Source organism: Misgurnus anguillicaudatus, chromosome 18 (assembly GCF_027580225.2).
Source record: "Misgurnus anguillicaudatus chromosome 18, ASM2758022v2, whole genome shotgun sequence".
Classification (NCBI taxonomy): Eukaryota; Metazoa; Chordata; class Actinopteri; order Cypriniformes; family Cobitidae; genus Misgurnus; species Misgurnus anguillicaudatus.
The window spans coordinates 28,820,153-28,846,532 of record NC_073354.2 but is presented as its reverse complement, the minus strand read 5'-3'; the positions used below and the strand labels follow the sequence as shown (position 1 = coordinate 28,846,532).

Genomic DNA, 26,380 nt, shown 5'->3' with positions numbered 1-26,380 from the left:
AATATAATAAGAAAGCATGACAAGACAACCTTCAAAGGTGGTTTTTGCTATTCAGCATTTATTTTATTAACAACATTAACTCATTTTTTTTGCATATAATGGATTTCTTTATGCAGTTAATTAATAAACAATCTGTATCGGCCTTTCTCGTGCAATTGTCGATATGCCGATGGTTTCAAATTCATAAAAAATCGGCCGATAAATATCGGCGGCCGATACATCGGTGCATCACTAGTACCAATGTCTACCTCTGAGGTACTAATATGATTATTAAATGTGTGCTTTTTGATAGAGTACCACCCCAGTGACAACTAGTGACCTTTTTGACAATATTTTTTCTGATAGTGTACTATGACAAATGTGACCCTGGGTATGGGTCAAAATTATCGATTTTTCTTGTATGTCAAAATCATAAGGATATTAAGTAAAGATCATGTTCCATGGTAAATATGTCATATGGTGAAATATATAAAAAATATTTATTATTGGTAATATTTGTTGCCAAGGACCAACTTTAAAGGTGATATATATATATTATAAACAATCACTTTTTAAATGTACATTTGTCAGTTTGTGTCCCCTGTACATACTAGAATGCTTTTTGATTGATTTTTCAAACTTGTTAAGCAACCTGTCAGACTAATATTTAGATTTAGTCTGTACAACAGAGTAAAGATCAAAGCCCACGCCTATGAGACTTCTCAACATCCACTATGGTGTTTTCGTGGACGTCACAAATGCTGCAGCTTCAAAGCCTGAGCCAAGAACAGTGACAGAGTTTATTTTCCCTGGTGCTCAGAGGAGTGGCAGCCAGACGTCCATCTAATTCATGTTCGCCCACCAATGCTTAAGCTTTTAACCTTGGTCAGTGACTAGAGTCATTTATTTGGTCTACTCCATGAGGCCAGGGCACACTGGTGGCAGATGTTTCAACTCGGAATCACAGCTTCCAGATGGTCTACTTCTTGTTTTGTACCTTCTCTTTATAGAATTTTGGCAATGGAAAACTTGTGAGGTATACTGTTCCACTTGGTTTGGCCAAGCATGTGCAGCCTTTTATTTTGAAGTACCAGTACCCAGCAAGTTATTTTACAAAGCTGCAGGGAGAATGGCATGCTAGTTAGATAAGTCTATAGTATTTTATGCTATAGTATGCTATTTGATAGTCTTTAAATCAAACTGTAAAATTCATCATTATATGAAATCCCTGAAGGCATGCAAGCTATCTTGTTGGCACACACTACAGACTGTAGTCGTTTTTAGGAACATAGTGATGAAGAGGACATCTGGCTGCTGTCTCTGTATTATGACACACCCGGTTTAACTAATGAGCTGATGTTTTGAATCAGGTGTAGTAAAAGAGAGACATCCAATAAGTGCAGTACTGTGGGTCTCAAAAACGGAAATGAACAAACACCGGTCTACAGGATCCAAGCTGTGTCCAAAAGAGAACTAGCAAAAACGTTCCCCTTGGGTTCTTGGCTTTTTAGATTTAGATTCAGTTAATACTGTTTGTAAATTAGAGGAGGTTCAAAACCAAGGATATAATTTTAATGAAGCATAATGTTATAAGTTGGAGACAAATAAAAAAGAAAGACAAATTAATGTGGTTCCACAGCTGCTTCCTGAAATTTCTGCAAAATGTTGTGGAAAATGTAATGAAGGCTAGCTTGTAATGGTTTCAAGCTTACCCAGTGGAAAATATGACAGTCTTTCCATAGACAATTAGGACCAACATGAAGCCCTGTTTTTTAATTCCTGTCTTTCCTTCCATAGGGCAGCGTTCCGTTTTAAGCCAAGCGTAAATGGAAACATGTACGTTAAAACAGATACAGCTGTGGAGTCTGAACAACCCCTAGGATTGCTGGCGCTTTGCGAAGCAATCTTAACTGTGGCACCTACAGGAAGCTTTAGCGTCAAATGTTGTTTTATTTTTTTTGAAACGCCTCCTCCAGGAATATGTCATAAATCCATCTAATGACCGACCTATACATGGTGGTGATAATCTTCCCCATCCACGACGTTTTCCAGCATTGCACCAGTCCACAAATATGCAGCTCTTGTTTTGGGAACGGGTTATTCACGGAGAATGTTTTCATCTGTGCCGTTTTCAATTATCGAACCATCCTGTAATTACAATGCACTGCACCATGTTTGAGTGCTGGTGTGCCTCAGAGTCCCGGGCCAGACCAGGATACATTTTGCTATTCCGGGCCTTTTTCTCTAGTGGCCAGTCCGGGCACTTATTTGATTGGTAACAGTATCTTGTGCGGGGGGAATTGTGTCTGGGCTTTCAAAGTGCCAGTTAAATTAAGCATGACCTAATGTTGAAAGGGATTTATTCTCTTTTAAATAGCTGTTGTGTTTTCTTTCAACCGGCCCTGCTTTTTGACCCGAGACCCACAGCACTCTTACCATGAGACAGTGACCATCCAAGCCTCTTTATTCAGTGATAGGAGACCCCTCCAATTACTGTCAGACCCATCCAAATGGACATCATGAGCATTATTAATATTACATAATTGAGGAAAATAACAGCTAGCTACTTTCTTAACGGCTTTAAGTATTCATTAGAATAAATCACAACATAATAAAAAGTCAAATTTCAGCACGTAGCAATTTGCTGAATGAGCGGGCGTCTGGACAGATGATGTTATTTAAATAATCATCATTGATATGATTATAATGACAAGCTAATGGCTAATGTGTCCCTTCCGCTGCCCTTTCCCAAAACTAATCAGAGAGAGCGAAAGATTTCTCCCTCTTCTTTATGCAGCGATATTGTCCTTATGAAAGAATTGCCCATAATTTCCATGAATGCAAGTCTGTTGATGCATAATTTTTCCGGTACATTCAGTCTCTCGTTCTCGCCTAGTCGCTGGCATCACAGCTGCTGGATAATTACGCATTCGACCGAATGTCTTGAAGGGTTGTATGCGCCTCGTTTCCGGCAGCGCGCACATCGCTGCAGCGTTGCCATCCTTCTCGGCCCACACAGGCAGAGAGTTGGATGGGCCGGGTTGTGTAACTGAAGCCCCTTTCATAACGCAATTCATCAACACCGTAACCCTGCATGGTATTCATGCCTTCTCCACCCACACAGGAACAGTCACCCACTCTCCTCAACCCGTCTCGAGATGGCTGTAGATGCGTCCCACGCATGCTTTCTCTCTCCAGCGTGCACGTTAACGCTCTGGCTCTCCTGTGCAAAGTGTTAAAAATACTTCCCCTTCACTTTAATGGCTTCCTTTCTCCTCCGTGTAGCTTTTAAAGGCCGGTTGATTTGTCTGAACTGCGAGTGCAACTGCCTTTTCTTGTAGTGCTTTTCTATTGAAAGCGTGCTATTGTTGAGGACCGAGTCATGGAGGCCTTGTGCACTTGGAAGGTGATTGTGATATTGTAGATCTCTGCTGACCATATGGACATGATTTTAACAGGCCCGTGTCTCTGTGCGTGAAACGTTATAAAAACCGGAATTCAACTTTAGGGTTTTAATGAGCAGTCGGTACGACACTCCAGGGGGCTGACTCGCACACATTTTGGGGCGATACATCCTCCCGTCCTGCTAACACAGACCAAAATCATACCGCAAAAGTTGCTGGATGAGCAAAAGGTGAATCTTGCAGGGAGCTGCGATAAACTGCAGAAACTAAAGTTTTGAGCGGGTAATGGAAAGGTCATGTGAGGATAGACTTATTGGGTCAAAATTGTCTTGGAAGGATCGTCTAGGAATTTTTCCTTTCCCAGAATGAGCGGACGGTGCCTTTTGTTACTGTAAGTTAGTTAAATGAAAGACAGCTATTCAGATCATTCCCTAATACAGTTGATATAGCTTAAATAATTAGTCTGCCGATTTAAAACACAAGACTTTATTGTCAAATCCTTCCCTTTGTCTATTTTCAGACATTTTCTATTCCCAATGATAAAGCCAGTTAAATGAGTTGGGAAAGAGCCATGGAAAGCAACTCCTCTGCAGGAATAGTGGTAGTTATGCACACTTGAAATTCCCTTACGGCAGTTAAGTCCCTCTTGAGACAAACAAGCAAACACAAGGAGTAAGCAAAATGTATAAGGTAGAAACCAGGAAAAATATTAACTGGAACTGACCATGATTGTATTAGCGACATTACTATAACATCTATAATCACTAAGTGGAAACAATTAGCAGCTTGTTGAATTATTCAGTGTCTGCCCTATACAAGGGACATAAAAGTGTACCATTTGTACTTAGGGAAATGAGATCTGGCTTGTGTACCTCCCCAGCACCGTGGCTGTGATGTCACAGGGGAGTAGACAAAAGGTGGAACTTAATCTCTGGAACATACCGCCCAGTGTGGCCAAGTGCAGCGAAATAGATGATCTAGTAACCCAGTCTGCCTCCAAAGAGTCCATTAGGTTAAGTATGCAAGCTAGAAAGTCACATACTGTACATATCTCCTAATTCTTCCCGAGCCAGTAGTAAAACTGTGTATCTTTATATGCTTAAACCAGCCGATCATAGCATACATTTCCTTGCATTGTAAAACCATCCCCTAAAAAAGTGGTTAACGGGAAATAAAGAAGCTTGACTTATTTTTTTAACCATGTTTATTGCTTTAACCCAGCCTTATTGGCAGGAGTTAAACAGCCGGGCAGCTGATAATCACTGTTAAAGAGCATAGTTTGGCAAAACGCCTTTTTTCCAGGTCTGCTTCCATTTTACCCTTTACTTATTTGTTCTTTTCTCTATTTATTTGTTTGCAGTCTTGAAGTGTCCTGTAGTAACCTTTAGGGAGATTAGGTATGTCTGCTGCATAATGGCTTTGAATTTGACACTTAAAAAAGACAGGGAGTCTCCCTTCAAGTGAAAAGGATATCCAAATGGCTTAGGATGTGACATGTTTTCCCAAATCCTTTTAGGGCTGTCATACCATGCAGCATCCATTGACAAACGGACTCAGTTTAAGACTGCTGTTAATCCCTTCACTGAAATCTGACAGCAGAACTGTAAAATCCATAATCCTTGCATTAAATTAGGTAGTGTGTTTGTATTCACGAGCAAGTGTCTTCGTAAGGGTTTTTATGTTCTTTGGTATAGCGGCAGTGTGCATCAGTTGGAGAGCTTGATGTAACCCCAGGCTAAGAACCTCCCACAATAAACTATACCCACAATGGTATAGTGAAGTAGGTCAGCTGTCAGCAATGTACTGATCTCTGCCACACACAAGGCTCCCCAGATTCTTTAGGCTTAAACATGTTGCTTAAGCATCTAGCAAGTACTTCATGGGGTGGATTTAAATATGTTTTGAGACGTGTACGTGTTGGAATGCATGTAAAAGAACAGTAAATGAAGAGTTTCGTTGCAAAACGAGATAAATCCATTTTTTAACATTTTTGTCAAAACATGTTTATTATTATGTTATCATGTTATTATTTTGTTTTATGGTGCTACTTAGCTGTATTTTTTAAGTTATGAAGGTTTAAATCAAAGCAAACCAACTGCAGTTGCATTGAAATTAGTTGGAATGCACAACCAAAAAACGAGATTTCTGAACAATTAAAAAAACGGTGGTTATCTCGTTTTGCAACGAAACTCTTCAAATATTGTGGGTTCGCAGGGTACTAGTGTCAGTACGGAGGACTCATGTCTTTTTAGATAGATTCCTGTAACCTTTTTTGCTTTATGTAATTTGACTTAGTCATTCTGTTCTGAATTCTGATAGATTTGCTATAAATGTGGCTGCTCTCATCCTTCTGACAGCGTTTGTGTCCCACGCATGCACTCTTTAAACTGTGAGCACATCCTTCTGCCTATTAAAGTATTTTTAACCTGACTTAAAATATAGATTATGTAACTCATTCAGTAGATATAGTGAACTGAAAACCCACTGTCTCGCATTCGGTTTACGAGAGCTAGAGAGATGTAGTGACAATGGCATGCCGTGTGTTTTTAATATACTAAGTTAAAATATGCACGTATGAAAAATTAGTGAGGTACAGCTAACAGAAAAATTGTTAGTCAATGATGATACAATTTTTTGACTTCTAAATTCGTGATCAGGAATCTCACTGAATTTTGGCCCCATTCTTGTCACATCCTTCTGAAAGTATTACATTTATCCATTAATAGGGATGTAACGATTCAACCGTGTGTCCCATTAAAAATGCCTGTCTGAAATCGATTCTGAATCGCAAGGCTGCGATTCTTTGTTTCATGCACAGCTTGTGCCTGTACTACGGCATTTGGTCAGTAGGAAGTCCTTATCAATCTAAAATTATAACGAGTCGGGAGTCGTTAATAACGTGCATTTAAAAAAAGCAACACTCGTTAAACAAAATCATTTAAAATATTCTTTATTATCATGAAAATACCTGAAACAATTTGAAGAACAGTGATATAAATATTCCTGTAGACATTTCCTGGAATAGCATTCGTAATGCTACTTCTTCTGTGGTACAAAGGGAGTTTCTGCACGGGAGCGCCCCCTGGCATTCGGATGTGCCTGGATTTCACCGTAATTCATTCAAATTTATTCATTGAGAAAACACGCATTTGCACGGTTAATTGTTACACCCCTATGCATTAAATAATTTAATATTCTTGAATTTCTTTTAATTTCTGAAATGATGGGTGGTACTATAATACTATGCTATAGTTTGATACAGTAAAATCTGCAAGTACGACTGAGCCATTACATTTTAAAGGTCTCACTAACTTACATAATTAGGAGCAGAAATTTTGTTGTGCTTATTTCTGTAGGAAACTATACAAGACAAAACTGATATACATTAAAAATGGCTTCCCTGGTGCTACATCAGCTCTGGAGCCCAGCTCATGGTTTATCTTGGTTTGTGAACGCATACTTTCCTGTGTCAGACATGGAAGAATATGAAAACAAAACTAACCAAAAGTTGATGTTTGAAGTGCTATAAATACCAGTGGTTTTCTGCCCTGCTATTTTTAGTTCTTGCATCGCCTTCTAGATACCAGCGTCACACAGTTTCCTCTCTCATATTCAGGCATTGCTGTCTGTTGCAATCAGAACAAATCAGATTACGATATACAGTACGTTGTACAGAGAGCATGTTCAGTATCTTCCCTCAATGAACCCATCCATTCTGTATTTATTGGGAACATGCTGTACCTTGAGGGTGTATTTTGGTCTGTCTCTCCCACATTTGTCCTCAGTGTTGTTTTAAAAAGCAAAAAAAAACGTGAAAATCTTAAGGAAGTAAATGCTCAGAGTTTGCCCTTTAAACACCCACACACATTACATCGAATGTCATTTGCATTCCGTGGGCTATTTTAAAATGTTTGTGTCTTTTTAGGAAATGAGTGGGCAAGGTTGTTAATGATGACTCATGAGCAGAGGGAGGTGTTAGCTCCACTGCATCAGTTCATTGAAAAGTCTTGACACGCTTGCTAGGCGAGAAGTACACAGCTGGTATATCTGTGCAGATGCCTAGATATCAAGCTAAAGGAATGAGACAAGAAAGCAAGCTGCAATTTAAGTATGACTAAGTCACGTGAATCAACTGTCAATTTTGCTCAGCAGTGCTACAGCAGACATCACCTTTACAATCTAAAGTTCATCAATACTGTTGTGCTAATTTTTCTTTTAAACTGTTCAGAAGATTTAAATTGCAACTTATTGTTCTGTCTTCTCTCATTTAGATACTGAGGAATCAACAGACTTTGACCTAAAGAGAAACAAGCTTGGATGAAACAAACAGTGAATGGACTGCAGTATGCTGCAATAATGAGATCAAGATAATGGCCTGATTGAAAGAGGAACACGTTATTGATTTTGATGCAAGAGCAACTCTTTTGCAAAATGGACCTGGAAGGACTTTTCGTTTAGGAATCTGGCATGCTAGCCTACATAAATAGAATTTAGCAAACACCATCTTAAGAAACCCCATACAAGTACAAAGAAAAATGGAGCCACATGAAACTGCTGTTGGCCAAAAATGTACCAAGGATCAACGGGAAAAGATCCCCTTACAAAGAAAATGGGTATCTGAGCCCTCTGCTGGAACAAAAAGGAGTACTTTTGCAGATCCAGATGTTAAAAGACATTCACATCGTGAGCATAGTCTTACAAGTGGGACAAGCCTTTCAAGCTCAACTCAGAAGTTTAGCTCTGGAAAGCTGTTGTCATCTGCAGTGTCACAGTCATCACAAGAAAGTCAGTTTCAACAGGTCTTTCCTCGGCCTTACTACCAGTTGCCACAATTATACCCCCAGGAGCCTTTCCTAGGTGGTACAAAGCCACAACCTGGGTTAGAAACCCATGCCTGGCCCTTCTCTGGGCAAATACAATCCCTGCCACCAGATGATATGTTTCATGTACAATCCCGCACTCATGGAGTCTTTCCTCGTCAGAAGCCTCCAGCCGTGTTCGGTCAGTTTTCCCAATCTGGACCGGAGCAGTCAGATGAAGTTCATAAGAAGGAACAAAAGCCCAAGAAGCCAGGAAAATACATATGTCACTACTGTGGAAGGGCATGTGCTAAACCCAGTGTGCTTAAAAAACACATTCGATCCCACACAGGGGAGCGCCCCTATCCTTGTGTTCCATGTGGATTCTCATTCAAAACCAAGAGCAATCTCTATAAACATAGAAAATCTCATGCCCATGCTATCAAAGCAGGTCTTGTTCCATTCTCTGAGTTAGCAACTCGAACAGACACTGATCAAGCATCTTCAGTTGGAGAAGCAGAGGCACATTCTGATGGTGAACAAAGCACTGACACTGATGAAGAAGTTGCAGAAGGTACAGTGTTCCCTGAGAAACGTAGCCCACAAATATCCTTTGACTCTGAAAAGAGCCCAATGGAAAGAGGGCCAGCATATGCTGATCCAGCAGAGGAACTGTCTGTGGCATCTATGAAAGTGCCTATACCTCTACTAATTGTTCCAAAACAAGGGGTACCGTTAACAGCCACAGAGTGTCCACTGTTTCCAGAAATGCAAGGTTCCCTTACTACTGGACAGATGGGCAGAGGGGACGAGTCTCATACTGTTAAACAGAAACTTGCCTTACGACTCACTGAGAAAAAGGACCAGGATTCTGAGCCATCTCAAAATCTGTTGAGCCCTCACAGCAAAGGCAGCACTGATTCTGGTTATTTTTCCCGTTCCGAAAGTGCTGAACAGCAGATCAGTCCACCTAACACCAATGCAAAGTCATATGAAGAAATTATGTTTGGAAGAACTTGGCCCAATAAAACCAACTCCAGACCTAGACAATCAGTCACAGTTGGCATGGCAGCTATTGCAGGTCAGGACACTAATATCCATATCAACAAGACTAGTGCCATGCAGGAGGCCATGGAAAAGATATCAGAGGGTCATGTATTTTATCGTAATTTTGGAGAATCACAACTAGTTCCTGGCTGTGACCCAAAGCAGTATCATCCTGGCTCTTGCCAAACCAATACAGGTCTACTGGAAGCACCATCTGATTCGGGACCACTTATTAGGAGTAACTCAATGCCAACACCTTCCCCTACAAACCTCAATGTACCACTGAATCTAAAAGGAAGTCACTCATTTGATGAGATGATGAGCCAAGATGATGTTTTTTACACTGCTGGTCTTAAGAGGTTAAGGAGACAGGCCGCTTTTGAACACTCTGCCCAAGAAGGGCATGGAGAATCAGAAAACTATGGAAAGATCACAGGTCCAAACACAAGTTTGAAAATGGGAGAGAGAGGTCTTTATATGCCAGAATTCAAAGGCTCTGGGTCAGAGCTTGCTTGTCCAGAAGTTCGCACAACATATAGTTCATATGGTACAAAGGTGGGAATGACAGAATCAAGAAAGCGACGTATGAAGAAGAGTGTTGGTGAAGAGGAAGACTGCCTTGGACAAGATGATGGTAGTCAGAGTGGCTCTATTGAAATGACTGGGGATTATGATCTAAGGCAAGGAAGTCAAGATTCTTCAAAGGCTGCTCCTGCCACTAAGGGAACAATGTTAAGAACCCATAGCCCATCAGACAGTTTTGACAGAGGCCTGTGTATGACTCCAGAAGATGTGGTACTTGTTCAGGATTCGGACACAAAGACTGTTGGTAATGTTATATCTGTCATACAGCATACTAATTCGCTTAGCAGGCCAAATTCATTTGAGAAGACTGAATCAATTGAACATCCATTTTATCAGCCAGAAAAGTCTGCTGGGCATCTTTCTGAGCAATCAGACACAGAGAACATTGATGATGTGCAGAGCCCTGATTCTTACCATAGATCAGAAAGCATCGAACGTCAGCAGCAAGGTGATAATGAACACAGATCATTCTCTTCTAACCAACTGTATCATATACCCCACAAACTTGTACGACAGCCCAACATTCAAGTGCCTGAAATTAGAGTTACAGAAGAGCCTGACAAACCAGAAAAAGAGCCTGAGGTGCAAGTGAAAGAACCAGAGAAACATGTTGAGGAATTTCAATGGCCACAAAGAAGCGAAACATTGTCCCAGCTTCCTGCAGAAAAGCTGCCTCCAAAGAAGAAACGTCTGCGTCTTGCAGATATCGAACACTCTTCTGGGGAGTCAAGCTTTGAGTCAACTTGCACTAGCCTTTCAAGAAGCCCTAGTCAAGAAAGTAATTTATCTCATAGCTCAAGTTTTTCAATGTCATTTGAGAGAGAGGAAGGCTTAAAATCTGGGTCCCCAACTAAGCAGGAAGAGTTTGGTAAGCAGTCTGAGTTCTTAACTGTTCCAGGCCATTCTCTGTCTATACCAGGGCATCATCAAAGAGAGATGAGACGTTCTTCATCAGAACAGGCGCCCTGTGCTTTGCCCACCGAGGTTCCGGAAATCCGCAGTAAATCATTTGATTATGGAAGTCTTTCAACTGGTTCAAGGCAAGGAGAAGTATATTCAAGTGCTTCAGCTATGAAGGAGCGTAGACGTGGCTACCTTGTTAGACAGGCATCCCTCAGTGTCTATCCTGAAGTAGTGGTTCAAGAGCCAGTCTCAGAATTAAATATTAAACAGGAGCATTCTGACCATGTTCTTCAAGCTGCCTTAACTGGTACATCCTGCTGTGTAACCAGTGACTTGGCAAAACCCAGAAGAGGTACACAGTTAGCTTATGGATCACGTCACTTGCTGCAACAGAGCATTAGTGAAGACAGCCAAACAGAGGATAATTTCCAAAATGCTCCTCGTTTGCCAGCACAACTTTCAACTGATAGTGAGCAGTCAGTGCATGAGCACATGAGCCAGGAGGTAATTCAGCACTCTTCACTTCCAAGCAACTTGGCATCTTCACCCTTCTTGCCATTTCAGCCTATGCTCTGGCATCATGAATCTGCACAAAGACAGAAGCAGCATCTGGCTTTTCAGACACATCCGTTACAGAAACTACATATCAAACAGCCAAATTTACAGCCCATGGTACAGAAACCACACCAAACCCCTCATCAAGTTCAGGTGCAAGCAGACTCCAAAACTGATGGCACTAGTCACAACTATCCTTATCCCTCAAGAGCCTCCCCACAGCAGCTTGGGGTCTTGTCATCAAAAGTACTTACTACAAGCTTCTTAAAACAAGTTCAACCCATCTTTGCCACTCAAAATGTAGGATCAGCATCATCACCTCCCATGCTTGTCCCAGTCAGAATCCAGACTAACGTGCCATCCTATGGTAGTGTTATGTATACAAGTGTTTCACAAATCATTGCTACCCAGAGTACAACTTCAATCAGAGTTATATGCACAGACAATGTGTCTTCTGCTTCACTCACAGGTACTGCATCAAAGCACCAAGTAGGGATTAATTTATCCAAAATATTAGGTCATTCTGAAGGATCCTTACATTTTCCACAGTGGAAAGTTCCTGAATATTTACCTGGAACCCTTAACACAGGAATTCCTCTGTCTTTGACCTCAGGAACTATCTCTACTACAGATGCATCTTCTAGTATTGGTGGAAGTAAGAGAATGTTGTCACCAGCCAGCAGTCTTGAGCTCTTTATTGAAACCAAACAACAGAAACGGGTCAAGGAAGAAAAGATGTATGGCCAGATAGTGAAAGAGCTTAGTGCGGTTGAGCTGAGCAATTCTAGTGCACCAAAAGATATCGATAAGTCCCCAAAACCAGAATTTTCAAACAGAGATGACTCAGTAGATGATCATGAGAGGATGTCGTCATCTCCACCCACTGATTTTGTATCCTCAAAATTCCTTCGGTACCCATCTGCACCTCATTTACCTGATGTCCCACCAAAAGATAACTTTATCCCACCCTTGCAAATTATTACAAATGTAGCCAAAAGAGCAGATTCCCCTGAAGCACTTGATGTAGATGAGTCCACCCCTGATGCAAGCCCAAGCCCTCAGTCAGTGATTTCCTCAAGTGAGACTCAGGAAGAATCTAAGCAGACCATGAGTAATAAGTTCCCTGTAAACATGCTGGTGCAACTAGCTGCCAATCAGGGTGGAGGAGTTGCTGGTAGTACTCTTCTGCTGACTGACTTGGCAGATGTCCATCAGTATTTTCAGTTCCCAAGTCTTCGAACACCAACCAGTGTCAGTTGGTGCTTCCTAAATTATACAAAGCCAAATTATGCACAGACAACTCCTCTAACCTCTGTCTATGGGTCTTGGTGTGTCAGCTCTTACAATCCCAACCCACTCAATCTCAGCACCAAGGCCTCTCTGGCACTTCTCCGCTCCAAACAAAGAAAGAACACAGAGATGTATACAATGGCTGCTATGTATCAACCTGGCTCTGGAAAACTTGTTTCATCTCTCCGGTGGAAACAGAAGTTTGAACAGGTAAGAATAACTCCTAAAATTCTAAAAGAATAAAAATAACATATTAAAACACTGGCTTGTGTAGCGTGCATTCCAGCGTGCCTCCCCAAAAGAAAATTCATGACATAAAACCCAGAATTTGAATTAAACAAAACTAATTATTGATTAGAATTAATTTGGTTTAATTACACCAAATGTATTATAATGTACTCTATAAAATGTCAGAAAACTGGGGTCCCTGGCACCATCTTACACCCCCTCCCCCCCGGATTTAGGATTTAAATTTAAGTAATATATAGTTTGATGTAGCTTTTATAATAATATTTGATAATACAGATGTTTACAGTATGATAATGGCTCAACACTCTTGTGCTTAATTTATACATTTTAGAGTTCATCATGTAATCTGTGTAATCTTTATGTTTACATTTTTAGTTGAAGCCAGAGCTTATACAGTTGGATGTTGGAAAGTTTGGGAAGAAAATGAAGGGAATCAGCTCGAGAGACAGGGGAAAAGAGGACCATGGAGAGAAAGAAGTTTCTTCAAAACAGGCTGAACCCACCCGCATAAAAATCTTTGATGGAGGGTATGTGAAGATGAGTGTGCTTATTTTTGGACATCTAAGGTAGATAGAGATAGATTTCATCTTCTAAGGTCTAATTAAATTGTAACACTATATAGAAACAAATATAAGATCTATGGAACCTAACATCTATAAATATAAAAATTATGCCTTTTAATAGTGCCTTCAATATTTGGACTCTGGAAGAAGAACATTTATTGCTTAAATTTTTACTGTATTTCTTGATGTTGTAATTGTCCAAAATCTTTTAAACTGAATTCTTAAAAAACGAAAATCCTGTACAGCAATAAAAAGACTTTTGAATGGGTACAGATGTAAAATTGTTTCAGCTTAAAAAGCTGAGATAAGAATCATGGCCTCATGAAATAATTATACCTTCCAAATGTATAATGTGAACTTTGATGTATTTGATTTCAATCCCCATCCATATTCACCGATATACTCGATACCCTCCAATAATGTTAATAAATCTTGCTTTGTTTTCATTTTAGGTACAAATCCAATGAGGACTATGTTTACGTACGTGGCCGAGGCCGGGGAAAGTACATATGTGAAGAGTGCGGGATCCGTTGTAAAAAGCCAAGCATGCTGAAGAAACATATTCGCACACACACGGACGTAAGACCATATGTCTGCAAGTTCTGCAACTTTGCTTTTAAAACGAAAGGTGGGTTTCCTTTCCCATTTTCAAAAACCATACACATGCCAATGTCCACCTAACAGCTTAAACAAAAACATGATTCATAGACTTAATAAAGTCATATTTTTCGGAAACCACATTACGCAACTGAGGATCTCTGTACTACTTAATGTGGATAAATGAAGAGAGTTAAAGATCACATGTTTCACACATTACATAGTTTAAACACTTCAAATCTGTTTTCAGGAAACCTTACAAAACACATGAAGTCAAAGGCTCACATGAAAAAATGCTTAGAGCTTGGAGTGTCGGTAACATCTGTGGATGAGGCCGAGGCTGAAGAACCAGGTATGATTTAGACACTGGGTTGACAGTAGCCAATATATTGCAGTTTATGATGTCTGGAAGTAAAAAGTATTCCAGTATTATGAGGCTATTTAAAAACAGCAGCCTTGCTTCTAACAGTTCGAATTAAATAAACAAATTACGATCCCACAATAAAGATTCCCATTCCAATCACATCTGTGTTTAGAGAGGGACAAAGAAACCCTATAACCCTTCTGAATTAACTGAAATTTACACATTTTGACAGTATCTGCAAAGTGAATTGAGAATTTGCTTTTTAATTTGCTGCCGTTCTTGTTTTTCCCAGAAACTGCTGAGGAAGTCCGAAGAACATCTGAGAAGGTGGCAGAACACCAGTTCTCTGACGCTGATGACTCAGATGGAGCTGAAGACGACGGTGATGAAGTTGATGAAGATGAGGATGATGATGACGAATACGATGGCGATTCAACACCGAAGACACGCTCTCGAAGCACAAGCCCACAGCCATGTGCCATCCCCTCACTCTCCATCACTGCAGTGGCTGCATCACAGGAATCCAACCCAGAGCTTCTAGGTTCAGCCTCTAAACAACCTCTTTTCACTTATTTCACTAGTCTGCCCAGTATTCAGATCACCCAACTCATGGCACCCAGTGAAAAAGCAGGGGAGGCCCAAATGGCAGAATACCAGAAACTCCTTCGAGGGGCTCTGGGTGAAGATCACAAAAACCGACTGGATGTCCCTAGTTCCATGGATGAAGACTTTGCTCTCTCTCCAGAACACAGTTCATCCTCCTTCGACTTTTCCCCATCCCGTATGTCTTCACCAGGTTGCGATTCCTCCCCCCTCCGAGAAAGTTCACCTTCCTCCAGGAGGTACCTGTCCCCACGAAGGGACCTCTCCCCACGTGGCCATTTGTCACCAAGGCGAGAAGCATCTCCACTTAGGCATATCTCTCCCAAGCGGGATCCATATAGAAGGGATCTGTCACCAAGGAGGGACCTTTCTCCTAGAGGGCATCTCTCCCCCATCTCCCAGTCAGGACGGCCAACATCCCCAGGAAGGGATCTCTCAGGCAGACTATCTCCCAGAAGCCGACACAGGGGCATGTTTAGACCTGTGTCCCCCAGGAGGAGTCTTCATTATCAGACTGGTCCATGGGCAACCAGCCCCAGTCCACATGCAGAGCTGTTATCATTAAGCCAAAAGACCAAGAACCATCCAGAGATGGCGACTGTAAGTCATTTTCTTTTAATTCTCTTCAGTCTTTTTAAGCGTGCTTTAAGATTGTAGATAATAACTGTAATGGGATAATGTAATCTTTACTCATTTCAAGCTAAATTGCTTTCTTAAAGGGCTGATTATAATTAGTTTTTTATTTGTTCATTTTAAGTTTTAGATCTACAAAACCTCAACAACTCTATTTAAAATTTTGTCCTTCAATATAAAATACTCTTAAACTTATTTGTGGAACATATTGCTCTTTGAAGCACAATTGTTATCCATGAGAAGAAGTATTGTATTGTGAAATTGTAGGTTAATAGCTCAAACAGAGTGGCTGGCTTGACGTTTTGAATATTGCAAATTTAACCCCCAGTTGCTAGGCAACCATACATCCCATCAATCCCAGTTACACAAAATGTCACAGACCGTATTGTAGTTGCATGTAAAGCTTGGTGAGAATTAACCACAGGTATGAAAAGTTAAAGCTGTTCACAGTGAAGAAAAGAACAATTAAAGGCTAGCGAAGCAAGAAGAATCGAGCATACATTGGATTTCTTTTTTTTAAGTTATATATTTAGTATAGTGGGTACAGAAAAGAATTGGGTGGAGATAGGGCAGCAGGATTGACCTTAAAGACGGGAATCGAACTTGGGTCACCGTGTGCTCACTGACCCTATACTGTGTCGGCGCTCACCACCATGCATTGGATTTCTAAATTTCCCCAAAACTCGAGTATAAAATTGCAAGACATTTTGTGAATGTCTGCTAAACGTAAATGGCAATGATAGCCAGTAAACAGTTCTAATAGTACCCAACTAATAATGTGCATGTAAAATGTAAACGTTTTATAGTGCTTGTTCTCATCATACTTAAATGGAGCATTGCTATTTAAATTAGTTGATTATGAACCTCTCTGAGAAAATGCAGTACCCATTGTGCTTATGCAGTACAGTTATTAATTCCAGCACTACTTGGCTTGTTACCATAGAGCTAGGGGGATAATAAGATAAATGAGCAATGTCTATTATGTAAGCTTGGCCCTTTTCAGCGGTAACTGATGTTTTTGTTCCTTGTGTTCTTGTTAAATTTTGCAAACTTTCCAAAGAGCTCCAGGTCAAATCACTACAACTGGCACCAGATTAGTGAAATAATTTAGCGTTCAAGTGTTAAAAGTATCATAGTCTAAAAGTGCAAAAGCAGCTACATTACTAATATTTTCAACTAAATAAGATATTTTAACAATGTAGCCTAATTATGTCTTTCAACTTTTTAGGACCAGAGGGATCGCAACACAGACGCCCCCAGCATCAACCAAGGATTATTTAGCCACCTTCCCCTACACTCCCAGCATCAAATCCGCACACCGTTCTCCATGATACCCATTGGCGGCATCCAGATGGTCCATTCTGTGCCCGCTTCCATGACAGGCCACGCCCACCCAACCCGCTTTCCCCTCCAGAAGAGCACATCGGAAGAATCCGGCACCAGTGAGGTGTCCTTCCACCTTCCCCAAGGCAGAGGGGCCAGCAGCAGATGCCCAGCCGACTCACCCCAACCCCCTGAAAAGTCAGTGTCCCCAAAGGCTCCATCGCCCTCCTTACAAAAGTCAAGAGAGGACAGCACAGACACTTCTGATAAGGAAAGCAAGCAAGAAGAGTGCATCCAAACGTGCACTAAGGCGATCGCCTCCCTGTGCATCGCCTCCGAGGAAACTCCTGAAAAATTATCAGTTTCCATCGATCCTTTCCATCCTTATTCACCTGTGGCTCAGCAAGACAGTCCACCGGCTAGAGCGCAGCACTATTGCAGTTCGGAGATCAGTCACCCTGTACACTCCAGAGCAGAAAACAGTATGTCCACCACATCAAAGAATCCCACAGCAGGCCATTCCACTCTCTACAATACTGAGGCGGCAGAACGAGAGAGAGAAAGAGCGCCTGGCCAACAGGGCCATGGAGATAGGCCAGTGACCATAAAGAAAGGCAAAGATATAAAAGATTCTATAAATAACAGGTGAACAAGGTCAAAGAGAGTAGTAAATTACGCTCGCACGTTTTATATTTACACATGTACACACACACACAAAAAATCAAGTAAACTGATTCAAAGTGGTTTTAATGTACATGTATAGCATGCCTTTTATAACATGGTTTGCTATATCTCAACTATAATAACTTTCTTATTTAAAGTTTTAAAGAATATACATATATGTTAACTTATATATGAGCCTGACCAAAATCGCTTATGGACTTTGTCTGGTACTTTTAAATGTACAGATGTGTGTGCCTTTTCTTTACTTTTTGCTTATATTCTTATAAGCATTAAACGGGAGGATATGTAAATATATCAAGTTTTGTGTATCGGCTTTGTAATAAATGCAATTTACCGTCTTTTCGGGACACTCGAGTCTGAACGATGTGAAGTATCAATACATGTAAGGTTGCACTAAAACATATTTTTATATGAGTGAGATTAAATGGCTTTTGTGTACAGCAGCAATTCTATAATACTATTTATTGTATCATGTTTCATAAATTGTACATTTTTTTCTTAATGTCGTGGATGCCTTTTCTATGTAAAGCATGGGTTTTGCTATTGCATAATTAGAGCAAAAATTATGTACATGTAATATGGCTTTATATATTAGAAGTATGTGTGCATATACTTCTCAGTAAATTCGCTTTACCTAGAATTCTATGTAATTTAATATATATATATATATGTCTATATATATTGAGTATATAGATAAACGAGTATATATATATATATATATCTGCACATATGGTTTGGATTGACACCTTCATACAGTATGGTAGTTGGTTCTAAGTGCTTGTACCCTTCTCTTTCATATTGGCTGGCTGGTAGGCTACACTAGTTTTTTCATTGTTCACATTTTAAATGTAATACTGTTAAGCATTAAACGAATCAACTTTCGCACTTCTGCATTTCCTCCAGAGCTTACTGAGGTAGATGTTAAAGGTATTTTGATCTTCTGTGAATTGTTGCTTGAAGTACTTGACTTGGTGATTAATATGGGGAACATTCCAACAGATGTAAATATTGGATGCCTACGGTTCTGTACGCTCACAGCCATACATATTCATAAACTGAAGGAGTTTGTCACGGGCCACGTCATCAGTCCATGAACACTTTTTTTGTTTTTTTTTAATTGTACATGCAAAAACTCCAATACTGAGAACTCCTGAAATGCACCTTATGTTTTCTAAACCTTTGCAAAAAATCCCAAATTATATCACTTTTAGAACTGGGATTGGAAATACAGATGTTTTTTTCTGTTTTGAATCGAAGCAACCTAATTGAACTGGAGTACGAAGCCAGTGCACTCTTGTGTGTATATCTGTATTTTGTATTGTGTGTATATGATCTATGTAATTTACTCCTTTGACATTTTTGTCAGTAGTCCCAACTATTCACTTAACTGTATTAACTTGTCTTTAAAACCTAAGGTATCAAAAGCACAAATCATTGTATTAAAATAAACAAACAAACAAAAAAAGGAATAAAAGACAATGAATTAAAAATAAAAAATTACTTTGTGATGTTCAGTGGAAAACAATAATATGTACAATCTCGGGTTTGAGAATGAATCACAGCACAGGTAAAAATACAGATTGCTGTTTTCAAATAAATGCAACTATGGTATAACTTTTGGTCTGTGGTTTTAATGCTTCTCTTTTGCACGGTCAAATCCGCAAAAAGTCTTTTGATTTATAAATGTCTGTGTAGTGGTAAAGAGGACACAGATTTTGACAGGTATCGGATACTATCAGATGTGATTTACGATTGCAGTTCACAAAGATGTGCTCCATTTCTAATTTTAGTAGCTACAGCACCTAAACTTTATTGTTGACAGAAGTAGGTTTTTTGTTCATTTACTAGTCAGATCAACCCACCAATTTTAACAGTTTTGGAAATGTAAACTATAATCAATCATAATCATTATCGTACCTAAAAAGTGTTTTTTTAAGAACAAGAGATACTTGATCTAAAAATAGCAAAGCTTTATCTATCTCTTAAACCTTTATATGATATTGCTTTCCACCCAACTTCCATCAGCAAATACATTTTTAGTACATTGTTATTGTGCTTAATAATACGCTGTAAAAATTACTGTTGAAATTACAGTATTACTGGCAGCTATGAAGCTTTTTTTCAGTACCTTGATATACTAAATACCAGTAATACTTAAACAGATTTGTGGTGTATTGAAATAAATGGTGTCTCAAAATAGTTGAGTACACTTGGATGTTCTTATGTTTATCTTAAGAAGTACTAAAGACTCATTTTTTGTATATTAGTATATTTTAGTGCAGTTTTTAACATGGATGCACACTACAAATTATCAATGGGGTGGTACCTTTTGAAAAAGTACACATTTGTACACAAATGGTACCTCAAAAGATACATATCTGTATCAAAATCTTACATATTAGGGCCTTCTTGAAAGGTAACTTTTTAAAATATACACTATACTAAGTGTACATTCACATCTAAATGATCTGTCATGAATCTTCCAGGTCTGACTATAGTAAAAATATGGGTTTGTCGGCAAGACAGACACCTGTCAGCATCTGACCATGATATGATCCTACATCTGATTATGTGGAACAAGTCTTACTGTGGGTTCACACCAGCCACGTTTGAGGCGTCAAATTCGCATCTACTGCGTCTAGTTTGCCGCTTGAACATTTTGAGTTTACTCGCCTCATTTCGCGCGTTAAAGCCGCACATGAAATTCTAGTCATTGAGATATTCATGCGGAAATTCGCGTCATGGGAGGGGCTTCTGCGACTCCGCTCGCTTCCTGTAATCACGTCACTACTTGAGCAAGCTCCTGATTGGTTAACATGGTGCTTGTTTCCGCCAGTTCAAAATTTTCAACTTGCGTGTTTACCGCGGCAACGCGCGAATGAGGCGGAATCGCGTCTACCGCGATGCACTAAACCAGTGGTTCCCACACTTTTTCAGCGTGCGGCCCCCCTTGTGTACGGTGCATTCCTTCGCGGCCCCCCAAAGAAAATTTGTGACAAAAAACTGTTCTAATACTCAACATTTTAATTAAAAAAACATTATATTATACAAAAAAGTACAGCTTTTGGTTAGTAGCCTTATTTTTTTTAGGTTTAATTACACAGAATTCATGATAAATTAATGTATTTCATAAAATGTCATAAAACTGGGGCCCCCCGGCACCATCTCGCGGCCCCCCTGGGGGCCCCGACCCCCCGTTTGAAAACCACTGCACTAAACGGCTCATTCACGTCGCCAGACCTCCAGACGCGCATCAATGCATCTTCACATTGACTTAACATTGAAATCACTCGCGCTTGACGCCTCTACCGCGGCTGGTGTGAACACAGCATTATTAGGAATGAACCTGTGTATAACCGTGAGTTCACACCAGCCGCGTTTGAGGCATCAAATTCGCATCTACTGCGTCTAGTTTGCCGCTTGAATATTTTGAGTTTACTCGCTTCATTCGCCCGTGAAAGCTGTGCCTGAAATTCTAGTCGTCGAGAAATTCACACGGAAATTTGCATCATGGGAGGGGCTTCTGCGACTATGCTCGCTTCCTGTAGTCACGTTTAAGTTATGATAATAATACGCTGTAAAAATTATAAACACTACTAGAGCAAGCTCCTGATTGGTTAACACGGAGTGTTTTTCCACCGAAGTTGAACTGAATGCACGAATGAGGCGGAATCACGTCTGGCGCGCTAAACACCTTGCGAGACCTCCAGACGTGCGTCAACGCGTCTTTACAACATTTATTTTATTTTAAGAAAACATAACTTAATCATGTGCAACCTATGTCCAGAGGTTTTTTTTCAGTGTCATACTAAGGGTCATTCTTCAATTGGGGTGGCAAATGAGAGGCAGAAATTGTAAAAATGCTTTTAATAAAATGTGTTGTTATGCATTTAAATTGAACTTTAATAACATGTTTAATTTTAAATAATTAAAAAAAATTAAAAAACACTGGTGAAACCATCTACTTATGTCTGTGGTGTTACCAATATTTGAAGTAAGACAGTAACACCACAGACAAATTAGCCTAAATCCAGTCTTTTCTAAAATTGAGGCTGCCATGATGATTTCAAGATCAGGGAGCATTTAGGAAATATTAATTTGTATTTATTAAAATTTGATGAAAATATTTAAAATCCACAAGTTATAAACACTACTAAAGTGCGACACATGAAATTGTCAGAAATTTAGCTAACTTTAAGAAAATTAATAAGAAAGAATTCACTCACATATCAACCAGCACTTGCAATGACCTTTACACACAGGAAGTAGTCCAAATAGATTTCTACCTTTTTTTAAAGGGGCAACATCCATTGTTGTAACACTACAGACATTAATTTGGAGTACAGTACGTTTTCGAAAATATTACAAAATATATATATTTTAAAACAATTTAATGAAATTGTACATGTTAAATAAAATTTATAATCACAATATAAAAATGATATATTGTTGCAATTACAATCCATAATACCTCTCTGAGGTATTTTATTACAAATGCAATCTCTCAAACTCAACTTATTATCTATTTTAAAACAAAAAAATTATTGTTAATAGTGCACAAATTGGGTCTATCCTACAGAATACAAACATGGAAACATTTTATAATTTGTTGGTATTTAAAGTTTATTTTAACTGTTGTAAAGTCTTCAAATTGAAGAATGACCCATATATAAATAAATTCATTAGCATTTGACATACAGTCTTTTCCAGTTGATAATTCCCATAGAGGACATCATTACGTTGTATTAACTTTCTAACTGACAAGGTAAATGTGACAGTCACCTCTCTGTTGAAATGTATGTAACGTACCACTTCCTACGCCATCCTCTATACATTCAATGATTGTGCAATAAAGTCTTATGCAACTGAATCATTTTAGGCGGCAAGCAGAAACTCGACAACTGTCATATAAATGTGCATAGCAGAACTGTATAATAATGTAAAATACCACCTACAGTATAAAAGCACTTCTAAAAACCAGCTTTCAAAAAGGAGCCTTGTTGAACAGAATTAAGTGGGACACACAAGCTCACAATAAATGTTTGTGATATATTTAGCCAGACTGACTTATATTTGCCTTGGCTGTTTTATATTTAAAAAGTCGTATTTGTACAGCCTAAATGTGGGGAAAATAATTTGTAATTAGTATGTTAGGTCTGCACATTTGCTGCGGATCTAACTGAAAGTCCATGGGAACATATGTTTGGAACAGTTCAAATTTTTCCTATGAGCAAATCTCTTGCCAAGAAATGAAGAAAACCAAGCCCACATTTTCCATGTGTAGCCCATGTTCTTACACGATCCTACACTGCTTTATTCATGGCCATAACATTGCCTGGAGGTCCTGCTGGAGGTGACCGGATGTCTTGTCATGTTTGACAGAAAGGCCTTGTGTGCCTAGTGCTTAACTGTAGGAACATTTCTTGATGTTATTTCAAACACATCACATTTGCAGTGCAGTATGCCACACAAACTGTAGCTACAGTACGAGTTCACACTTTGGTCTTTCTTTAAGACATACTGCCATCTGTTGGTTCATGAAATAACTGTATAACTGTGTTTACCTGATGCCATACAGTAAAAAACTGGCTTTCTTCAATTTACATGCAAAGTGTAGTATGCATGACTTGTAATTTATGTAACAGTTTATCTGAAACGTACCAGGAACTAAACAGCATTTTATGAAAGTCAGAATAACAGACTGCACATAAACTATAAATGAAGAGTTTCGTTGCAAAACGAGATAAATCAATTTTTTAACATTTTTGAAAAAACATGTTTATTATTATGTTATCATGTTATTATTTTGTTTTATGGTGCTACTTAGCTGTATTTTTTAAGTTATGAAGGTTTAAATCAAAACAAACCAACTGCAGGTGCATTGAAATTAATTGGAATGCACAACCAAAAAACGAGATTTCTGAACAATTAAAAAACGGTGGTTATCTCGTTTTGCAATGAAACTCTTCAAATCAAGGTAGATTTTAACATTTTATACACTGTCAGAAAAACGGGTCTTTCGCTGTTACTGGGCCAGTGCCCTTTATAGAAGTACCGCTTTGCACCTAAAGAGTTTATAAAAGTACCTCATAGGTACATACTGGTACCAAAGAGAGCTTAATAGTATATACATTAAAAATATATGTATATGGGTCAATGACCTGACGTTAATAAATTTTGTCTGTATGGATAAATTAAACGTAAAAGAGTTAAAATTTCAAAATAAATTTGCAGATTACTTGCATACATTCTCTTTTTTGAGGACCAAGTCTAAAATTTCTGGTTTTATGTCATTTTGAAAGAATATTTGGGGTATAATTGCAAAAATGTCAATGTGATGTAACCCGTCTTTGTCAATTGGTGTGTAACTAGTATTTTTTTTTATTAAAATATAAATATATTTATAAAAATAACATTTGTCAAAGATTATTTAGAAAACAGAGCTGTTTTCAGCATATGTCAGGACAAATATTACAAAACGCATTAAAATTTACATTTAGAAATAACTAATAAAATTATATTTATTACATATATTTAAAATTATTATTATTATTATTTGATGATTACGCTAACATGCCATCAAGGCAGATAAAATATTTAATATTTCTCATTCTTTGCGCAATTGGCGGTTACACCATTTGACATTTTCAGGTCCATTAAGTCTTAACTTTCATGAAAATGGTGCAAATGTAATTTTTTATTGCATAAAATTAACATAAATACACTGTGCATTAAATTAAACCTGATGCATGCTTTAAAAAAAGGTTTTTTTTTTACATTTTTTTTATTGAATTTCTCAACTTGCCAAACCATTTTTGTCACTGACCCACATATATGTCCCTATATACACTGTCAGAAAATATTTTACAAAAATGTACAAAACTGGTATACAACACATTGCCATGTTGGGTACCTTTATTTTTTGACAATGTATCTGTATATCACAACCCAGTCTCATGCAGATGCGTATAAATAGCACAAAGTGTGAAAAGTCGTGCAATACATACGCCAAATTCAAATTTGGTGTGCACATGATACGCCAGTCCTTCCCATTCATTTAAAACGGTGCATCTTTTTTTGTCATTTTATGTATTGGTTTCTCTTTTTTCTTCTTCTTTTTTTTACCATTGTAACTTGGGTTTGGGGTTAAAACAACTTTTTGTTACATAAAATGATATCCTCCTAACCCAAACCCCAATTCTAACCTCAACTCCAACTCCATGGCTTAAAAATAGATAAAAACATGAAGAAAACGATATATTTAACAACATCCTAAAGCAAATCTCAAATCTAACACCAAACCCAAGCGAAAATGGTTTAAAAAATACATGAAACGTAAAACAACAAAATTGGAATTTGGCATATGTATTGCATGAGTTTTCACACTTCGTGATATTTATACGCATCTACATGAGACTGGGAAAACATATCAGGACCTTTTAAAGAGTACAACACCAGTGACAGCTTGGGTACATACATGAACCATTTTTCTTACAGTGTAGTAAAGAGACCACACCACAGTGATTATAAACGCATTGTTGATCAACTATCATATGCTTATTTTAAGCTTCACATCAGCAGCTGTTAATGGTACCCTGATAGGACATAACCCTAAAGTGAATATCCATTAGGTGATGTGATTCGTTTTACAGGCCTTTACCGGCTGGTCCTCTGTTTATTGAGAGGGACAGACACATATGGCTTGCATGGAACTTCTGAGTCATAATAGGAAGCAGATGTAAAGAAGACAGCGACGATCTGAAAGTCAGACTTATAGCACTGTTTACAGTATTTTCCCTCCAGCTCTCCCTTGCGCCGAATGGCTTTGGTACAACTTTCCAAAATCAATTTACAGGCAATATATTTTGCCCTCTTTCCACTAAAGCGTTTAGAGACGTTCCTGCTGTGCTTAAAATACGTATCTAACTGTGCTGAAATATATCATGTGTCATGTCATTTAAAGAGCATGACTTACAAGTTACTAAATTTTTACTACATCTGGATAGTCAGCATATTAACCCTGGCAACACACAGGACAAATTAAATTTCCTAACATGAAATGATGTACTAGCTGTAAATGTCAATCAAAGCGAATTAAAATCAATAAAAACCATATGCAGTAACTATAACAATGTGATGATGGTGTGCAAGTACTGTGTGTTTGTATTTTCTTTTGTTTTCCATTATATTGCTCTCTAATGTAACCGGTGCTATGTTGTGAGATCTATGGCATGTACACTCTCAGAAATAAAGATACAAAAGCTGTCACTGGGGCAGTACCCTTTAAATAAGTCCAAATATGTACCAATTAGGTACAGATTGGAACTATTATGTACCTTTGAGGTACAAATATGCACTCTTTAGGTAGAAAAGTCTACTTTTTGAAAGGGTACTACCATCCCAGTGACAGCAGTTGTACCTTAAAAGGATAGTTCACCCAAAAATGAAAATAATGACATTAATGACTCCCCCTCATGTCGTTCCAAACTCGTAAGACCTTCGGAACACAGTTTAAGATGTTTTAGATTTAGTCCGAGAGCTTTCTGACCCTCCATTGAAAATCTAGTAACGGTATACTGTCCATGTCCAGAAAGGTAATAAAAACATCATCAAAGTAGTCCATGTGACATCAGTGGGTCAGTTAGAATGTGTTGAAGCACCGAAAATACATTTTGGTCCAAAAATAACGACTTTATTCAGGATTGTCTTCTCTTCCGCGTCTGTTGTGAAGCGCATGCGCGAGACTAAAGTCACGTGACGCGGATGATGTACGACGCGGTTAACGTGTTATCTGGTGCGTCC

The 26,380-nt window shown here is 38.8% G+C and overlaps 1 protein-coding gene across 6 annotated transcripts in view; it reads left to right on the top strand.

Annotated features, from left to right (window-relative positions):
• The window catches only part of hivep2a (HIVEP zinc finger 2a), a 79,520-nt gene extending 60,328 nt beyond the window's left edge, over positions 1 to 19,192 (top strand). For all 6 annotated transcript variants that reach the window (XM_055186410.2, XM_055186407.2, XM_055186409.2 and 3 more), the window contains 6 exons: positions 7,655 to 12,772; positions 13,187 to 13,338; positions 13,827 to 14,002; positions 14,222 to 14,323; positions 14,628 to 15,538; positions 16,800 to 19,192. In XM_055186410.2, the coding sequence (XP_055042385.2) occupies positions 7,919 to 12,772; positions 13,187 to 13,338; positions 13,827 to 14,002; positions 14,222 to 14,323; positions 14,628 to 15,538; positions 16,800 to 17,543 (6,939 nt within the window). In that variant the 5' untranslated portion in view covers positions 7,655 to 7,918 and the 3' untranslated portion in view covers positions 17,544 to 19,192. The remainder of the gene's footprint in view (positions 1 to 7,654; positions 12,773 to 13,186; positions 13,339 to 13,826; positions 14,003 to 14,221; positions 14,324 to 14,627; positions 15,539 to 16,799) is intronic.
• Positions 19,193 to 26,380: the final 7,188 nt, after the last annotated feature.